The sequence below is a fragment of the Taudactylus pleione genome, unplaced genomic scaffold (genome assembly GCF_031769625.1).
Source record: "Taudactylus pleione unplaced genomic scaffold, aTauple2 ptg000016l, whole genome shotgun sequence".
NCBI classification, from domain to species: Eukaryota; Metazoa; Chordata; class Amphibia; order Anura; family Myobatrachidae; genus Taudactylus; species Taudactylus pleione.
The window spans coordinates 14,542,112-14,557,527 of NW_028284418.1; the positions used below are offsets into that span (position 1 = coordinate 14,542,112).

General features: G+C 50.0%; 1 protein-coding gene across 3 annotated transcripts in view; it reads right to left on the reverse strand.

Moving 5' to 3' along the window:
• The window catches only part of RFNG (RFNG O-fucosylpeptide 3-beta-N-acetylglucosaminyltransferase), a 29,033-nt gene that overhangs the window by 12,387 nt on the left and 1,230 nt on the right, over positions 1 to 15,416 (reverse strand). For all 3 annotated transcript variants that reach the window (XM_088474888.1, XM_088474880.1, XM_088474877.1), the window contains exons 2-5: positions 9,457 to 9,910; positions 8,923 to 8,971; positions 8,348 to 8,450; positions 3,205 to 3,358 (exon numbers count right to left, since the gene is read on the reverse strand). In XM_088474888.1, the coding sequence (XP_088331014.1) occupies positions 3,205 to 3,358; positions 8,348 to 8,450; positions 8,923 to 8,971; positions 9,457 to 9,858 (708 nt within the window). In that variant the 5' untranslated portion in view covers positions 9,859 to 9,910. The remainder of the gene's footprint in view (positions 1 to 3,204; positions 3,359 to 8,347; positions 8,451 to 8,922; positions 8,972 to 9,456; positions 9,911 to 15,416) is intronic.

A 15,416-nucleotide genomic window follows, 5' to 3' on the forward strand; every position in this document is an offset into this window, starting at 1 on the left:
TGGCTGACCATACCCTACCGCAAGCACTGCGAGTGCTGCGGTGTGTAATTCAGCCATGTGACGTGTACGCTGACGATGTGTCTTAATTATGCACGCCCCTAAAACGTCATTCAGACGCACAGACAGGCCTGCGTTCACACCCCCATTACAAATCGACTAACCCCTGTCACCACCGACAAACAGCTCGTCCTGTCACTCATGCTTGCGGAGTGTCTGTGTACAGGGTGCTAACGCTTCCCGATCGCATGGACTAGTTCGCGCACTGCGTCTTGTACGCATGCGCAGATTGCAAACATTGGCAGGCTACGTGCGATCGCAGCCTAGCGAATGGGTCTGAATCAGGCCCTGTATTCAAAGCCTGGTCTAGGAGCTCAGCATAGAACATGACAAACTAAGGGTTAACGTTTCTTCATCCACAATAGGAAGCAGTGGCCATACATTTGCTCGCATTAGGAAACAGGATATTTCCAGCCTTCCCAATGTTTTAAAGAGGCAATAATTTAAAATGCTAAATTCTGGAGCACAAACAAGTTCTATGTATGTATTTCATACAGAGGTGCATCTGGTACAGACTAAAAACAGTTTTCTTGTACCAGGGTGAGTGATTTTAAAGGGACCCTGCTCCTCCTCCTCCCAAACCATTCTGTCGCCTCCTGCTCATTACAGTGCTCACATCATGACATATGTCATATGCTGGTGTCACATACAGCCCTGTCCTCACCAACACAATGACACATATAGACAGGTCACTGCAACCGCCACACAATCAGCTCTCTCTTCTTCTGCTGCTGAAAACATTCCAATGATCGGATTGGTTACAGGTCCTTCTATCATTTCAAAATGGGGGCATTCCATACGAGTTAGAGAAGAGTTAACACAGCAAGGAGCTCAGGGCCCGATTCAGACCACTGTTAGGCCACTGCGCATGCGCACGCCGGAGCCGGCTCCGACGTGCGCATACGAGAGACCCAGCTAGCGACGGGTGCTCCGTCGCTCCGGGTCTCGCACCAAAAGGGGATGGCTGTCGATTTTGATCGACAGCTCGCACCGTTTTGGAGGCGTGGCGGTGGCTTCACACACGGAGGCGTTCCCATGTGAATACCAGCCGTTTGTGGGCGGCCTCACTGACATCACAAGTGATGTGTGGGAGAGCTTCCGGCTCTATTAGAGCCAGAAGCTCTCTGGGGCTTGCGGCCACGAGACTCTACCACAAGAGTCTCGTTGCAAGCCCGATGGGCGCAATGGGTCTTGACCATGGCGACCATCATCCTGGTCGCTCGCAATAACTGTGGGTGGTCACCCACAGCGGCCAGGAGGCCGCTCCAAAAAAACGCCCTGATTCAGAGCGCCCGGCTCTGAATCGGGGCCTCAGTCCCAGTGAAATGTATGTTAAAGAAATGGTATTACACTGCCTTTAATCTGAACATAACAAAAAGGGGAAAAAAATAAATAATGGATGAGAAGTTATATTTCTTGACGCAGAACCAAAAGAATCATCCTCCACAAATGAGATTATACACAATGGAGTGAGGCTTCTTTTTTTTTTTTTGGTTTGGTTTACACCACCATATATAGTCACTGCACATGGCACTTAGGTGACTCGCCATTTACTTGCTTGTTGGGCATACAATGCTTCAGCTGAAAAGGACAACCTTGGTTTCACCTGAATAATGGTATATCTAGTTCTTCCTAAATTCATGCCCAATGAATGTGGGGTGATGCACCATGGTGCCAATTCCGAGTGATCCCTAGATATAAGACTAATCAGCCTTTCACTGACTGTTAAGGGTGGTAATTGAGAGCACCACAGGTTTGGGCGGCTGCTATACCACCTTCTAATTGAAAAACAAACAAACAAACAAAAAAAACCCACAGCATTTAAGCTGGGTACACACTATGCCAGTGGCTCCCAAACTTTCTTGAATCACGGCGCCCTAGAGTATCAGCATTTTTTTCACGGCACCCCTAGGCCGAAAATGTCTTAGGGTCCTAGTCATGAAGAGAAAAATGTCCCTAGTGGTAATTAAGGACTGAACTCACTGCAAGTTCAATCCTAGTATTGGAGGCATTCATCATGCCTCCTATACTTATCACTTCCAATAAGCTGCTCCTTTTCAGGAAGACAGCTTTTCGGAAAAAGGGCATTTTTCTCCTGCTGCCATCACTCTTCGCTGCCTGTCTTGAAGCTGCGCATGTGCAGCTTGAAGACAGGCTGCGAAGAGACAGGAGAGAAGCCGGCAGAGTAAAGCCCGCCCTGCCCCCTTAGCATCCTCTATACCTCCCACTCAGCCCAGGATATCCCCGCTGCTCCAGCTTGCTCGCCTCCTCAACCCTGAGACCTGGTTTCCAGCTCACTGGCCTCCTCAACCCTGGATATACCCCATGCCTGAGACCTGGTCTCCTGCTCACTCGCCTCCTCAACCCTGGATATACCCGATGTCTAAGATCTGGTCTCCTGCTCACTCGCCTCCTCCCAAAAAAATGCTTTTGTGGAACTTGATGAACTTCATAATTTTGACATCCCCATACTATAGTATGGCGACTGTGGAAATTATCTGGGGAGAATTGTAACCAGGAGATATCAGTTATATCTCCTGCGTTACATTAATGATTAATGGGGCTTACACTTCATTTACACAAAAATAGATGAAAATCTTTAAAAATGTACAAAAAAAAAATATTAAATGAAGTAAATTGTGCCTAGTATACAGTATATCCTAAGGTTCAGATATGGCAGCCAGAAGCACTAGTTTTGCCTATCACACTGATCATAAATAATTTGATTTGGTTCCAGACCACCAACCAGAGGCATCATTACAACTGCCCTGAGACACCCCAGGGAGCCATGGCACCCAGTTTTATATTATAATATATCTCGCAAATTGTACATCCGATAACTTGTGTCTGCGGGTTATTCATCACATCGTCCCATCTGCTGATCTGCACAGCAAATGGGACGATGCAATGAATGACGCCATGCTGCTAAATGCAGCATGGAACTTCACATCATGCCGTCGTACACCGGATCGTGCAGTGTGTATGGACGGCACGATGTGTCGTTACATCATGTGGTCCGGCCGGCTGGGTACACCATCGTGTAGTGTGTACTCCGCTTTAGACTTGCTAGTCTTTCTCATTCTTTAATTTGCCAGTGAATCTTATACTTAAGTTTCTAGCAGTTACAGTAAGGTGCCTCCCACTCACCGAACCATCTCCTTTAACTCTATCCACAGTTTCCACAGGATGATCTAGACTGGGCCTTCCCACATAGATGTCTGCATTGTGTGGGAATACAGACAACAGGTCCACAAGATTGCGCACATTCAGATAATTGTCATCATCCAAATGACAGAACCACCTGTAATAATAAAGTTACCAAAGAAAAGAATTAAGATTACTTACATGCAACAATGGTTTTGTGGAAATCCACTACTTTGTTTGAAGCATAACGCCACTCAATTGAAAATCTAGTCAGATTATTTGCAATATTTTACCCAAATCCTGTGTGCTCCCGCTGGCAGCATGTTGTTAGTGAACAAGATGCTGCCAGTCTGAAAAAAAGACTAGATCACAGTATATAAAGAATAATACTACCCACAAATATGAAATGGTTCCATGAGCTTACAGCAGTAAAGAAACAGAAGTACAACACATGTACAGAGGGTGCAAAATTTGAGCCTCGTCTTTCAGCATATTGATATATGTTATGGATAGGGTCAGGAAATCAATGTACAAATTAGCTACACCGTGATGGATAGTTGGTAATAACTTGATAGTTGCCATTATTTCTGTGTAAGGGAACTGCAACAGGAATGAGTGATAAGGCTGGGGCAAGATGGGGCATATCCATGTAAACCCCGTTTGATCTACTTTCTGTAAGTATAGTCTGGCAAAGAATAACGTTTTCCAATTTCTGATATTTATGTTTCTTGGTCTCCACTATCACATCTATACTAATGACAAATCTACTCTTCCTCTCCTACATATATTGTCTATGAAAAAAATAACAAATTATATATATATATATATATATATATATATATATATTCCATAGACAAAAAAAACCTTACGGTTTCACGTGTCCTGTTAAGGCTTCTTGGAGATGATCTGAAATTTCACAAAACTTAGATCATTAAGGTCGACGCCTTAATGGACGTGTTCCTTGCGCAATACAAATATGGTATGCCCTCACACCGTGTGGTTAACTGCAGATTCAGCACGCTCACAGATTGAGATTGCCGTCACTCACAAAATGGTGGAGCTGTTAATTCAGAGAATTCTACTGCTTTGACAGAAAGGAGGGGATCCAAACGAAGGCTGCACACGGACCCCCTCCTCTATTAAAACGCCTCTGTTTATACCACTTAATTTTCCTAAAAGCCATCTATAGAGTAAAGGGGGGGTTACATAGGAAAAGATTTATTTCATATGTAAACCATGCCCTGTTAGAAAATGCTTAGGCAAATGATATGCATATATACTGTAAGTATGGGGGTGTAGTCAGCATTCCGACATACAGGAGGCCGACGGTCTAATTACCGGCACCGAACAGCAGTCAGGATTCCGGCTCCAGTATACTCACCACCGGCATCCCAAAGGTAAGTATCGGGGGTTAGGGGAGGGTTAGGATTAGGCACTAAGGGGAGAGGGTTAGGTTTAGAGTGCGGGGAGGGGGAGGTTAGGTTTAGGAACTAGGGGTTGAGGTTAGGGTTAGGCACTGGGGTAGGAAGGTTAGGGGTAAAGGTTAGCGGTAGGGAGCTTACCTTTTTGGGTCAGGATTCTGGAAGTCGGGATCCAGCTGTCAGTATTCGGACAGCCGGCATCCTGACAGCAGAGGTCCCATACCCAACTAGTGTGTATATTAATATATATATATATTAATCCTATTAGTTATATATTACTTCTTACAGGTGTACAAAATCCAATTTATTTATTTTTTAATGTAGCTTTCCCAGTCCTGTAAAAATCATTTTCTAATAGACACAAGTACAGTTGTATTATTCCCTATTCCAGTGGTTCCAACATTTTTTTGAATCACGGCGCCCTATAGTATAAGCATTGTTTTCACGCCACCCGTAAGCCAAAAATTTCTTGAGAAATTCTTACATTTTTTTAGTAAAGTGAAGTAAATTGAGCTGACCTGTCATCCTTAGGTTCAGCTATGTGGTGGTGGACAGGTTTGCACACTGTTTGTCCACATATTTCCACTACATTGACCATAAATAATTTGATTTGGTGCTGTACCACCATCCTGAGGCACCCCAGCCAAGTGGTCCGAGGCATCCCAGGGTGCCACGGCACACAGTTTGGGAACCACTGCTCTATTCATTGTTTTAACTACAGAGCGTAGGTCGACAGGTACATGTAAAAAGAACAAAAGAAAGCCTATCACTGTATATCACAGGTTCTCAAACTCGGTCCTCAGGACCCCAAACAGTGCATGTTTTCCAGGTCTCCTCATAGAATCACAAGTGAAATAATTAGCTCCACCTGTGGGTCTTTTAAAATGTGTCAGTGAGTAATGAATACACTTGTGCACCTGCTGGGTGAACTGGAAGATGTGGCCTGTGTGGTGTCCTGAGGACAGAGTTGAGAACGACTGCTGTATATATTGATGATAAGGCAGGAAAAGCGAGCATGGGCTGTCTGCAGTCACAAGGTAACACAGGATTTCATGGTCATTTAAATATATGACTAATACACATTAGGATTGTAACACACCAATTCTGACCATCTTTCTCCCGTATTTAACCCGAATCACCCATCAAGACATTTTTGCGGACCTTTTAATATATGTGCAATATATTCATTTATAAAGACATGAAAATAAGAATAGTGATTACAGGCAGTTGGCAACTATACAACCATATTAATGGGTATGTTCTAAAAGACAAGATAGAATAAAATAAACATAACACTAATTGAAATTATCTTCAAATAAGATGTAAGGTATCCGATTGTCATACAACACATATACAGTAGGTAATACTAGCGTTCACGCTAGGCTGTTTCAGCGGGGCGCTGCGCTGCGCCCTGCCTTATTTCTGAAGGGCAGAAAGCAACCTGCCCTCCAGCACGGTGCCCCGCTGAGACAGCGTGCGGGTTCTCTCTCTGGTAACTTTACCACTGTGTTCCAAAACAGTGGCAAGTGGTAAAGAACTGTATCCGCTAAAAGTTTAAAAAAAAAATCCCACACACCCAAAACCCAATACATGCCCCTCCTGAGTAGTCCTATGCTAATAACCGCAGTACCCTTCAACGGTTTTAAAAATTCACCTGCCACAGCTTTGTTGGCTTATGTCCCAGTGTTGACAATTTAAATCAAAATAGTACTATACTTTTTAAATTTAGATCAAACACTTTTTCTGTGACTTCAGAACTTGTATTAGAAACTAAAAAACTCCTTCTATGGAAGAGAAACTATTGCATCTCTGGCAGGGTGAATTCTCATGAATGAAAGTAAATAGAAAACAAAATAACAGTTGTTCATAGTAAACTTAGATTTGAAAAGCATGTTTTCCTGCATATAGATAGATATATACAGTCAGGTCCATAAATATTGGGACATTGACAGAATTTTCAGATTTTGGCCTCTATTCACTACCACAATGGTTTTGAAATGAAACAAACAAGATGTGATTTAACTGCAGACTTTCAGGTTTAATTTGAGGGTAATTACATCCAAATCAGGTGAACGGTGTAGGAATTACAACGGTTTCTATATGTGCCTCCCACTTTTTAAGGGGCCAAAAGTAATGGGACAAACTAAACAATCCTAAATCTAACTTTCACTTTTTAATACTTTGTTGCAAATCCTTGCAGGCAATTACAGCCTGAAGTCTGGAACGCATAGACATCACCAGACGCTGGGTTTCATCCCTGGTGATGCTCTGCCAGGCCTCTACTGCAAATGTCTTCAGTTCCTGCTTGTTCTTGGGACTTTTTCCCTTCAGTTTTGTCTTCATCAAGTGAAATGCATGCTCAATCGGATTCAGGTCAGGGGATTGACTTGGCCATTGCATAACATTCCACTTTTTAGCCTTAAAAAACTCTTTGGTTGCTTATGCAGTATGCTTCGGGTCATTGTCCATCTGCACTGTGAAGCGCCGTCCAATGAGTTCTGAAGTATTTGACTGAATATGAGCATATAATATTGCCCGAAACACTTCAGAATTCATTCTGCTGCTTTTGTCAGCAGTCACATCATCAATAAATACAAGGGAACCAGTTCCATTGGCAGCCATACATACCCACGCCATGACACTACCACCACCATGCTTCACTGATGAGGATCATGAGTAGTTCCTTTCCTTCTCTTCTCTTCCCAGCACTCTGGTACAAGTTGATCTTTGTCTCATCTGTCCACAGAATGTTGTTCCAGAACTGTAATGGCTTTTTTACATGTTGTTTGGCAAACTCTAATCTGGTCTTCCTGTTTTTGTGGCTCACCAATGGTTTGCATCTTGTGGTGAACCCTCTATATTCACTCTTGTGAAGTCTTCTCTTGATTGTTGACTTTGACACATATACATCTACCTCCTGGAGAGTATTCTTGATTTGTCCAACTTTTGGAAGGGGTTTTTCTTCACCAGGGAAATAATTATTTTGTCATCCACCACAGCTGTTTTCCGTGGTCTTCCGGGTCGTTTGGTGTTGCTGTGCTCTCCAATGCGTTCTTTCTTTTTAAGAATGTTCCAAACAGTTGATTTGGCCACACCTAATGTTTTTGCTATCTCTCTGATGGGTTTGTTTTGATTTTTCAGCCTAATGATGGCTTGCTTCACTGATAGTGACAGCTCTTTGGATCTCATATTGAGAGTCGACAGCAACGGATTCCAAATGCAAATGTCACACCTAGAATCAACTCCAGACCTTTTACCTGCTTAATTGATAATGAAATAACGAGGGAATAGCCCACACCTGTCCATGAAATAGCTTTTGAGTTGATAGTCCCATTACTTTTGGCCCCTTAAAAAGTGGGAGGCACATATTTAAACTGTTGTAATTCCTACACCGTTCACCTGATTTGGATGTAATTACCCTCAAATTAAATCTGAAAGTCTGTAGTTAAAGCACATCTTGTTTGTTTCATTTCAAAACCATTGTGGTGGTGAATAGAGGCCAAAATCTGAAAATTCTGTCAATGTCCCAATATTTATGGACCCGACTGTATATATATATATTTTTTTTCAGCTAATTTAGAGTTGTGCACTTGTATTTCTTCTTTTTGTGTATATACAAACTGACACTTTACACAGACAAGGGAGACCAATGGGCATGTTTTCTAAATTCTGGCTTTAAACCAATACATTAAGGCATTACACAAAACAGTAACAGTAATTCTCACTTTTTGGCGGACAGGACAAACTTGTCATATTCCACAGCCATCTTACAACACAGAGCTTGGCGGGTGTGTACTGCAGAGCAATTGGTGTTCACCATGTGATTCCCTGCAAATAGAAGAAAATACAAAGAAGTCTGAATATATACAATAATCAAAAATAATGCTTTTAATGAAATAATTACAATGTATATACAGTTAATTATTAAATTAGATACACATTCTACTGTCATTAAACAATGTGTGTATCCAGCGATGCGACTGATGACCCACCACCCAACGGGCCGACCTATCAGGCGGCCAGTACACATTATAGGATCCAGTGCCTGACCGCCTGATATGCTGGCCCCTGCTGCATTTTGCTGCATGGGGGTCATCAGTCGCATCTTCAGACTAAGCTGCATATAGGGCAGACCTGAAGATGCGATGGACAACGCTGTGGGGGCATGCAATGCCCGGCATAGAGCGACACAGAGCGTACATATTAGACGATGTCAGACAGATCCTTCGGATCAACTGAAATATCATCTAACGTGTACCCAGCATAAGAAAGGAAAGAACCTTTTTATCCTATAACTTACCTATTTTCTGGCGCAGTTCTTGGTCTTCCCAATCCGTGAATATGAAAGTCTGGTTAGGACACAAAGATTTTTATTTACAATAATGAATACAAAATGACACAACATTTATTATGGAGCAGTTTCTGCATTAGCCACTTATACAGAAATTTTAAACGAAATCTATAATCTATTGACAAACAATTTAAAACGAAAAGGGATGAATGTGATACTGCAACACGACACAAGTGGAGTTCATGTACCTCCTTGGTGATGCCATCAGGACAGTACTGATGCTTCACCTGCCACCACCTACGCAGTTTAGTATTTGACTTTCCTTCACAAACATCAACTGTTATTTTTTGTGACATCCTTCTATCCCAATTATTAGTTTATGACCTACACCAGGTAACTACGGGGTAATTGCTTTTGGGACTATTGTTATGGGAGAGTATAATGGAACAACTGTAGTAGGATTAGTAGTGTTTTAATTATCTATCTATGATCAAACTTTAATCTCAGTCCTTTCCAATGTTCTATAATCCATCTGTTTCCCACCTGCTCCTTTGCTTGGGAGATCCAGGTTTGCAGAAGAACATCCAGGCGGCTCTTGTGGTATTTCTTTGTGGTTTTTACTGCAATAAATACATCTTCTTCCTGAAGAGACAGCCTTACGTGAAGGCTGTCTCTTTGTCCATGGCCTCGAACGGGTCCTGCATCCACACTGTAGCTCTCCAATTCTTGAAAATGGTCACTTTGATTATGTCCTTGCTCAAGATTGCCATTTTTCCCCCACTGAGGCTCACAATAGCTGCTGGCATGGGTTAGGTTACAGACGGGTGCTGGGTGAGGTTTTGGTAAACCATACTGGCCCCAAGGAAGGAGTAAGAAGACGACAACACAGACTGACACAGACAGTAGGAAGAAGAACTTGGTCAGCCCAATGCAGGAGATCTTCATCCTTCAGCCCTCTTAGATGGGCTCGGGTCAGTCATCTCCGGCATTGCAGACACTGAAGGAGAAGTTGGATAGGTGATAAGTGCCCCTCACCTTACACATTTTCTGTAGCTTTCACTTACCAAACAAAACAGGCCTGATAAGGAATAGTAGCAGCAATTTCCACCTTGGCCAAACCATGTCGCACTGTAAGTGGGGCACATTTAGAATGTGCAGAGAGATTTAAAAATTTAGGAGTGTCCCAGACGAATTCTTAATTTAAAGTGTAAAAACAAAACTGCTCAGTATTTATTACATACAAAAGCAGCCAGTATTTTCCCTGCATGCAAAAACAAATGCATTTACATCCTTTGCATTGCAACATGGTTTAAATTACTAATTTTTGCTCTTACTCCTAACTCTGAATCAGCCCCAAAGTCCTACTCTCTGTCACCAGCCCAGCAACAAGCCACCCCACCTGCTGTCTCCAGCCCAGCAACAAGACGCCCCACCTGCTGTCTCCAGCCCAGCAACAAGACGCCCCACCTGCTGTCTCCAGCCCAGCAACAAGACGCCCCACCTGCTGTCTCCAGCCCAGCAACAAGACGCCCCACCTGCTGTCTCCAGCCCAGCAACAAGACGCCCCACCTGCTGTCACCAGCCCAGCAACAAGACGCCCCACCTGCTGTCACCAGCCCAGCAACAAGACGCCCCACCTGCTGTCACCAGCCCAGCAACAAGACGCCCCACCTGCTGTCACCAGCCCAGCAACAAGACGCCCCACCTGCTGTCACCAGCCCAGCAACAAGACGCCCCACCTGCTGTCACCAGCCCAGCAACAAGACGCCCCACCTGCTGTCACCAGCCCAGCAACAAGACGCCCCACCTGCTGTCACCAGCCCAGCAACAAGACGCCCCACCTGCTGTCACCAGCCCAGCAACAAGACGCCCCACCTGCTGTCACCAGCCCAGCAACAAGACGCCCCACCTGCTGTCACCAGCCCAGCAACAAGACGCCCCACCTGCTGTCACCAGCCCAGCAACAAGACGCCCCACCTGCTGTCACCAGCCCAGCAACAAGACGCCCCACCTGCTGTCACCAGCCCAGCAACAAGACGCCCCACCTGCTGTCACCAGCCCAGCAACAAGACGCCCCACCTGCTGTCACCAGCCCAGCAACAAGACGCCCCACCTGCTGTCACCAGCCCAGCAACAAGACGCCCCACCTGCTGTCACCAGCCCAGCAACAAGACGCCCCACCTGCTGTCACCAGCCCAGCAACAAGACGCCCCACCTGCTGTCACCAGCCCAGCAACAAGACGCCCCACCTGCTGTCACCAGCCCAGCAACAAGACGCCCCACCTGCTGTCACCAGCCCAGCAACAAGACGCCCCACCTGCTGTCACCAGCCCAGCAACAAGACGCCCCACCTGCTGTCACCAGCCCAGCAACAAGACGCCCCACCTGCTGTCACCAGCCCAGCAACAAGACGCCCCACCTGCTGTCACCAGCCCAGCAACAAGACGCCCCACCTGCTGTCACCAGCCCAGCAACAAGACGCCCCACCTGCTGTCACCAGCCCAGCAACAAGACGCCCCACCTGCTGTCACCAGCCCAGCAACAAGACGCCCCACCTGCTGTCACCAGCCCAGCAACAAGACGCCCCACCTGCTGTCACCAGCCCAGCAACAAGACGCCCCACCTGCTGTCACCAGCCCAGCAACAAGACGCCCCACCTGCTGTCACCAGCCCAGCAACAAGACGCCCCACCTGCTGTCACCAGCCCAGCAACAAGACGCCCCACCTGCTGTCACCAGCCCAGCAACAAGACGCCCCACCTGCTGTCACCAGCCCAGCAACAAGACGCCCCACCTGCTGTCACCAGCCCAGCAACAAGACGCCCCACCTGCTGTCACCAGCCCAGCAACAAGACGCCCCACCTGCTGTCACCAGCCCAGCAACAAGACGCCCCACCTGCTGTCACCAGCCCAGCAACAAGACGCCCCACCTGCTGTCACCAGCCCAGCAACAAGACGCCCCACCTGCTGTCACCAGCCCAGCAACAAGACGCCCCACCTGCTGTCACCAGCCCAGCAACAAGACGCCCCACCTGCTGTCACCAGCCCAGCAACAAGACGCCCCACCTGCTGTCACCAGCCCAGCAACAAGACGCCCCACCTGCTGTCACCAGCCCAGCAACAAGACGCCCCACCTGCTGTCACCAGCCCAGCAACAAGACGCCCCACCTGCTGTCACCAGCCCAGCAACAAGACGCCCCACCTGCTGTCACCAGCCCAGCAACAAGACGCCCCACCTGCTGTCACCAGCCCAGCAACAAGACGCCCCACCTGCTGTCACCAGCCCAGCAACAAGACGCCCCACCTGCTGTCACCAGCCCAGCAACAAGACGCCCCACCTGCTGTCACCAGCCCAGCAACAAGACGCCCCACCTGCTGTCACCAGCCCAGCAACAAGACGCCCCACCTGCTGTCACCAGCCCAGCAACAAGACGCCCCACCTGCTGTCACCAGCCCAGCAACAAGACGCCCCACCTGCTGTCACCAGCCCAGCAACAAGACGCCCCACCTGCTGTCACCAGCCCAGCAACAAGACGCCCCACCTGCTGTCACCAGCCCAGCAACAAGACGCCCCACCTGCTGTCACCAGCCCAGCAACAAGACGCCCCACCTGCTGTCACCAGCCCAGCAACAAGACGCCCCACCTGCTGTCACCAGCCCAGCAACAAGACGCCCCACCTGCTGTCACCAGCCCAGCAACAAGACGCCCCACCTGCTGTCACCAGCCCAGCAACAAGACGCCCCACCTGCTGTCACCAGCCCAGCAACAAGACGCCCCACCTGCTGTCACCAGCCCAGCAACAAGACGCCCCACCTGCTGTCACCAGCCCAGCAACAAGACGCCCCACCTGCTGTCACCAGCCCAGCAACAAGACGCCCCACCTGCTGTCACCAGCCCAGCAACAAGACGCCCCACCTGCTGTCACCAGCCCAGCAACAAGACGCCCCACCTGCTGTCACCAGCCCAGCAACAAGACGCCCCACCTGCTGTCACCAGCCCAGCAACAAGACGCCCCACCTGCTGTCACCAGCCCAGCAACAAGACGCCCCACCTGCTGTCACCAGCCCAGCAACAAGACGCCCCACCTGCTGTCACCAGCCCAGCAACAAGACGCCCCACCTGCTGTCACCAGCCCAGCAACAAGACGCCCCACCTGCTGTCACCAGCCCAGCAACAAGACGCCCCACCTGCTGTCACCAGCCCAGCAACAAGACGCCCCACCTGCTGTCACCAGCCCAGCAACAAGACGCCCCACCTGCTGTCACCAGCCCAGCAACAAGACGCCCCACCTGCTGTCACCAGCCCAGCAACAAGACGCCCCACCTGCTGTCACCAGCCCAGCAACAAGACGCCCCACCTGCTGTCACCAGCCCAGCAACAAGACGCCCCACCTGCTGTCACCAGCCCAGCAACAAGACGCCCCACCTGCTGTCACCAGCCCAGCAACAAGACGCCCCACCTGCTGTCACCAGCCCAGCAACAAGACGCCCCACCTGCTGTCACCAGCCCAGCAACAAGACGCCCCACCTGCTGTCACCAGCCCAGCAACAAGACGCCCCACCTGCTGTCACCAGCCCAGCAACAAGACGCCCCACCTGCTGTCACCAGCCCAGCAACAAGACGCCCCACCTGCTGTCACCAGCCCAGCAACAAGACGCCCCACCTGCTGTCACCAGCCCAGCAACAAGACGCCCCACCTGCTGTCACCAGCCCAGCAACAAGACGCCCCACCTGCTGTCACCAGCCCAGCAACAAGACGCCCCACCTGCTGTCACCAGCCCAGCAACAAGACGCCCCACCTGCTGTCACCAGCCCAGCAACAAGACGCCCCACCTGCTGTCACCAGCCCAGCAACAAGACGCCCCACCTGCTGTCACCAGCCCAGCAACAAGACGCCCCACCTGCTGTCACCAGCCCAGCAACAAGACGCCCCACCTGCTGTCACCAGCCCAGCAACAAGACGCCCCACCTGCTGTCACCAGCCCAGCAACAAGACGCCCCACCTGCTGTCACCAGCCCAGCAACAAGACGCCCCACCTGCTGTCACCAGCCCAGCAACAAGACGCCCCACCTGCTGTCACCAGCCCAGCAACAAGACGCCCCACCTGCTGTCACCAGCCCAGCAACAAGACGCCCCACCTGCTGTCACCAGCCCAGCAACAAGACGCCCCACCTGCTGTCACCAGCCCAGCAACAAGACGCCCCACCTGCTGTCACCAGCCCAGCAACAAGACGCCCCACCTGCTGTCACCAGCCCAGCAACAAGACGCCCCACCTGCTGTCACCAGCCCAGCAACAAGACGCCCCACCTGCTGTCACCAGCCCAGCAACAAGACGCCCCACCTGCTGTCACCAGCCCAGCAACAAGACGCCCCACCTGCTGTCACCAGCCCAGCAACAAGACGCCCCACCTGCTGTCACCAGCCCAGCAACAAGACGCCCCACCTGCTGTCACCAGCCCAGCAACAAGACGCCCCACCTGCTGTCACCAGCCCAGCAACAAGACGCCCCACCTGCTGTCACCAGCCCAGCAACAAGACGCCCCACCTGCTGTCACCAGCCCAGCAACAAGACGCCCCACCTGCTGTCACCAGCCCAGCAACAAGACGCCCCACCTGCTGTCACCAGCCCAGCAACAAGACGCCCCACCTGCTGTCACCAGCCCAGCAACAAGACGCCCCACCTGCTGTCACCAGCCCAGCAACAAGACGCCCCACCTGCTGTCACCAGCCCAGCAACAAGACGCCCCACCTGCTGTCACCAGCCCAGCAACAAGACGCCCCACCTGCTGTCACCAGCCCAGCAACAAGACGCCCCACCTGCTGTCACCAGCCCAGCAACAAGACGCCCCACCTGCTGTCACCAGCCCAGCAACAAGACGCCCCACCTGCTGTCACCAGCCCAGCAACAAGACGCCCCACCTGCTGTCACCAGCCCAGCAACAAGACGCCCCACCTGCTGTCACCAGCCCAGCAACAAGACGCCCCACCTGCTGTCACCAGCCCAGCAACAAGACGCCCCACCTGCTGTCACCAGCCCAGCAACAAGACGCCCCACCTGCTGTCACCAGCCCAGCAACAAGACGCCCCACCTGCTGTCACCAGCCCAGCAACAAGACGCCCCACCTGCTGTCACCAGCCCAGCAACAAGACGCCCCACCTGCTGTCACCAGCCCAGCAACAAGACGCCCCACCTGCTGTCACCAGCCCAGCAACAAGACGCCCCACCTGCTGTCACCAGCCCAGCAACAAGACGCCCCACCTGCTGTCACCAGCCCAGCAACAAGACGCCCCACCTGCTGTCACCAGCCCAGCAACAAGACGCCCCACCTGCTGTCACCAGCCCAGCAACAAGACGCCCCACCTGCTGTCACCAGCCCAGCAACAAGACGCCCCACCTGCTGTCACCAGCCCAGCAACAAGACGCCCCACCTGCTGTCACCAGCCCAGCAACAAGACGCCCCACCTGCTGTCACCAGCCCAGCAACAAGACGCCCCACCTGC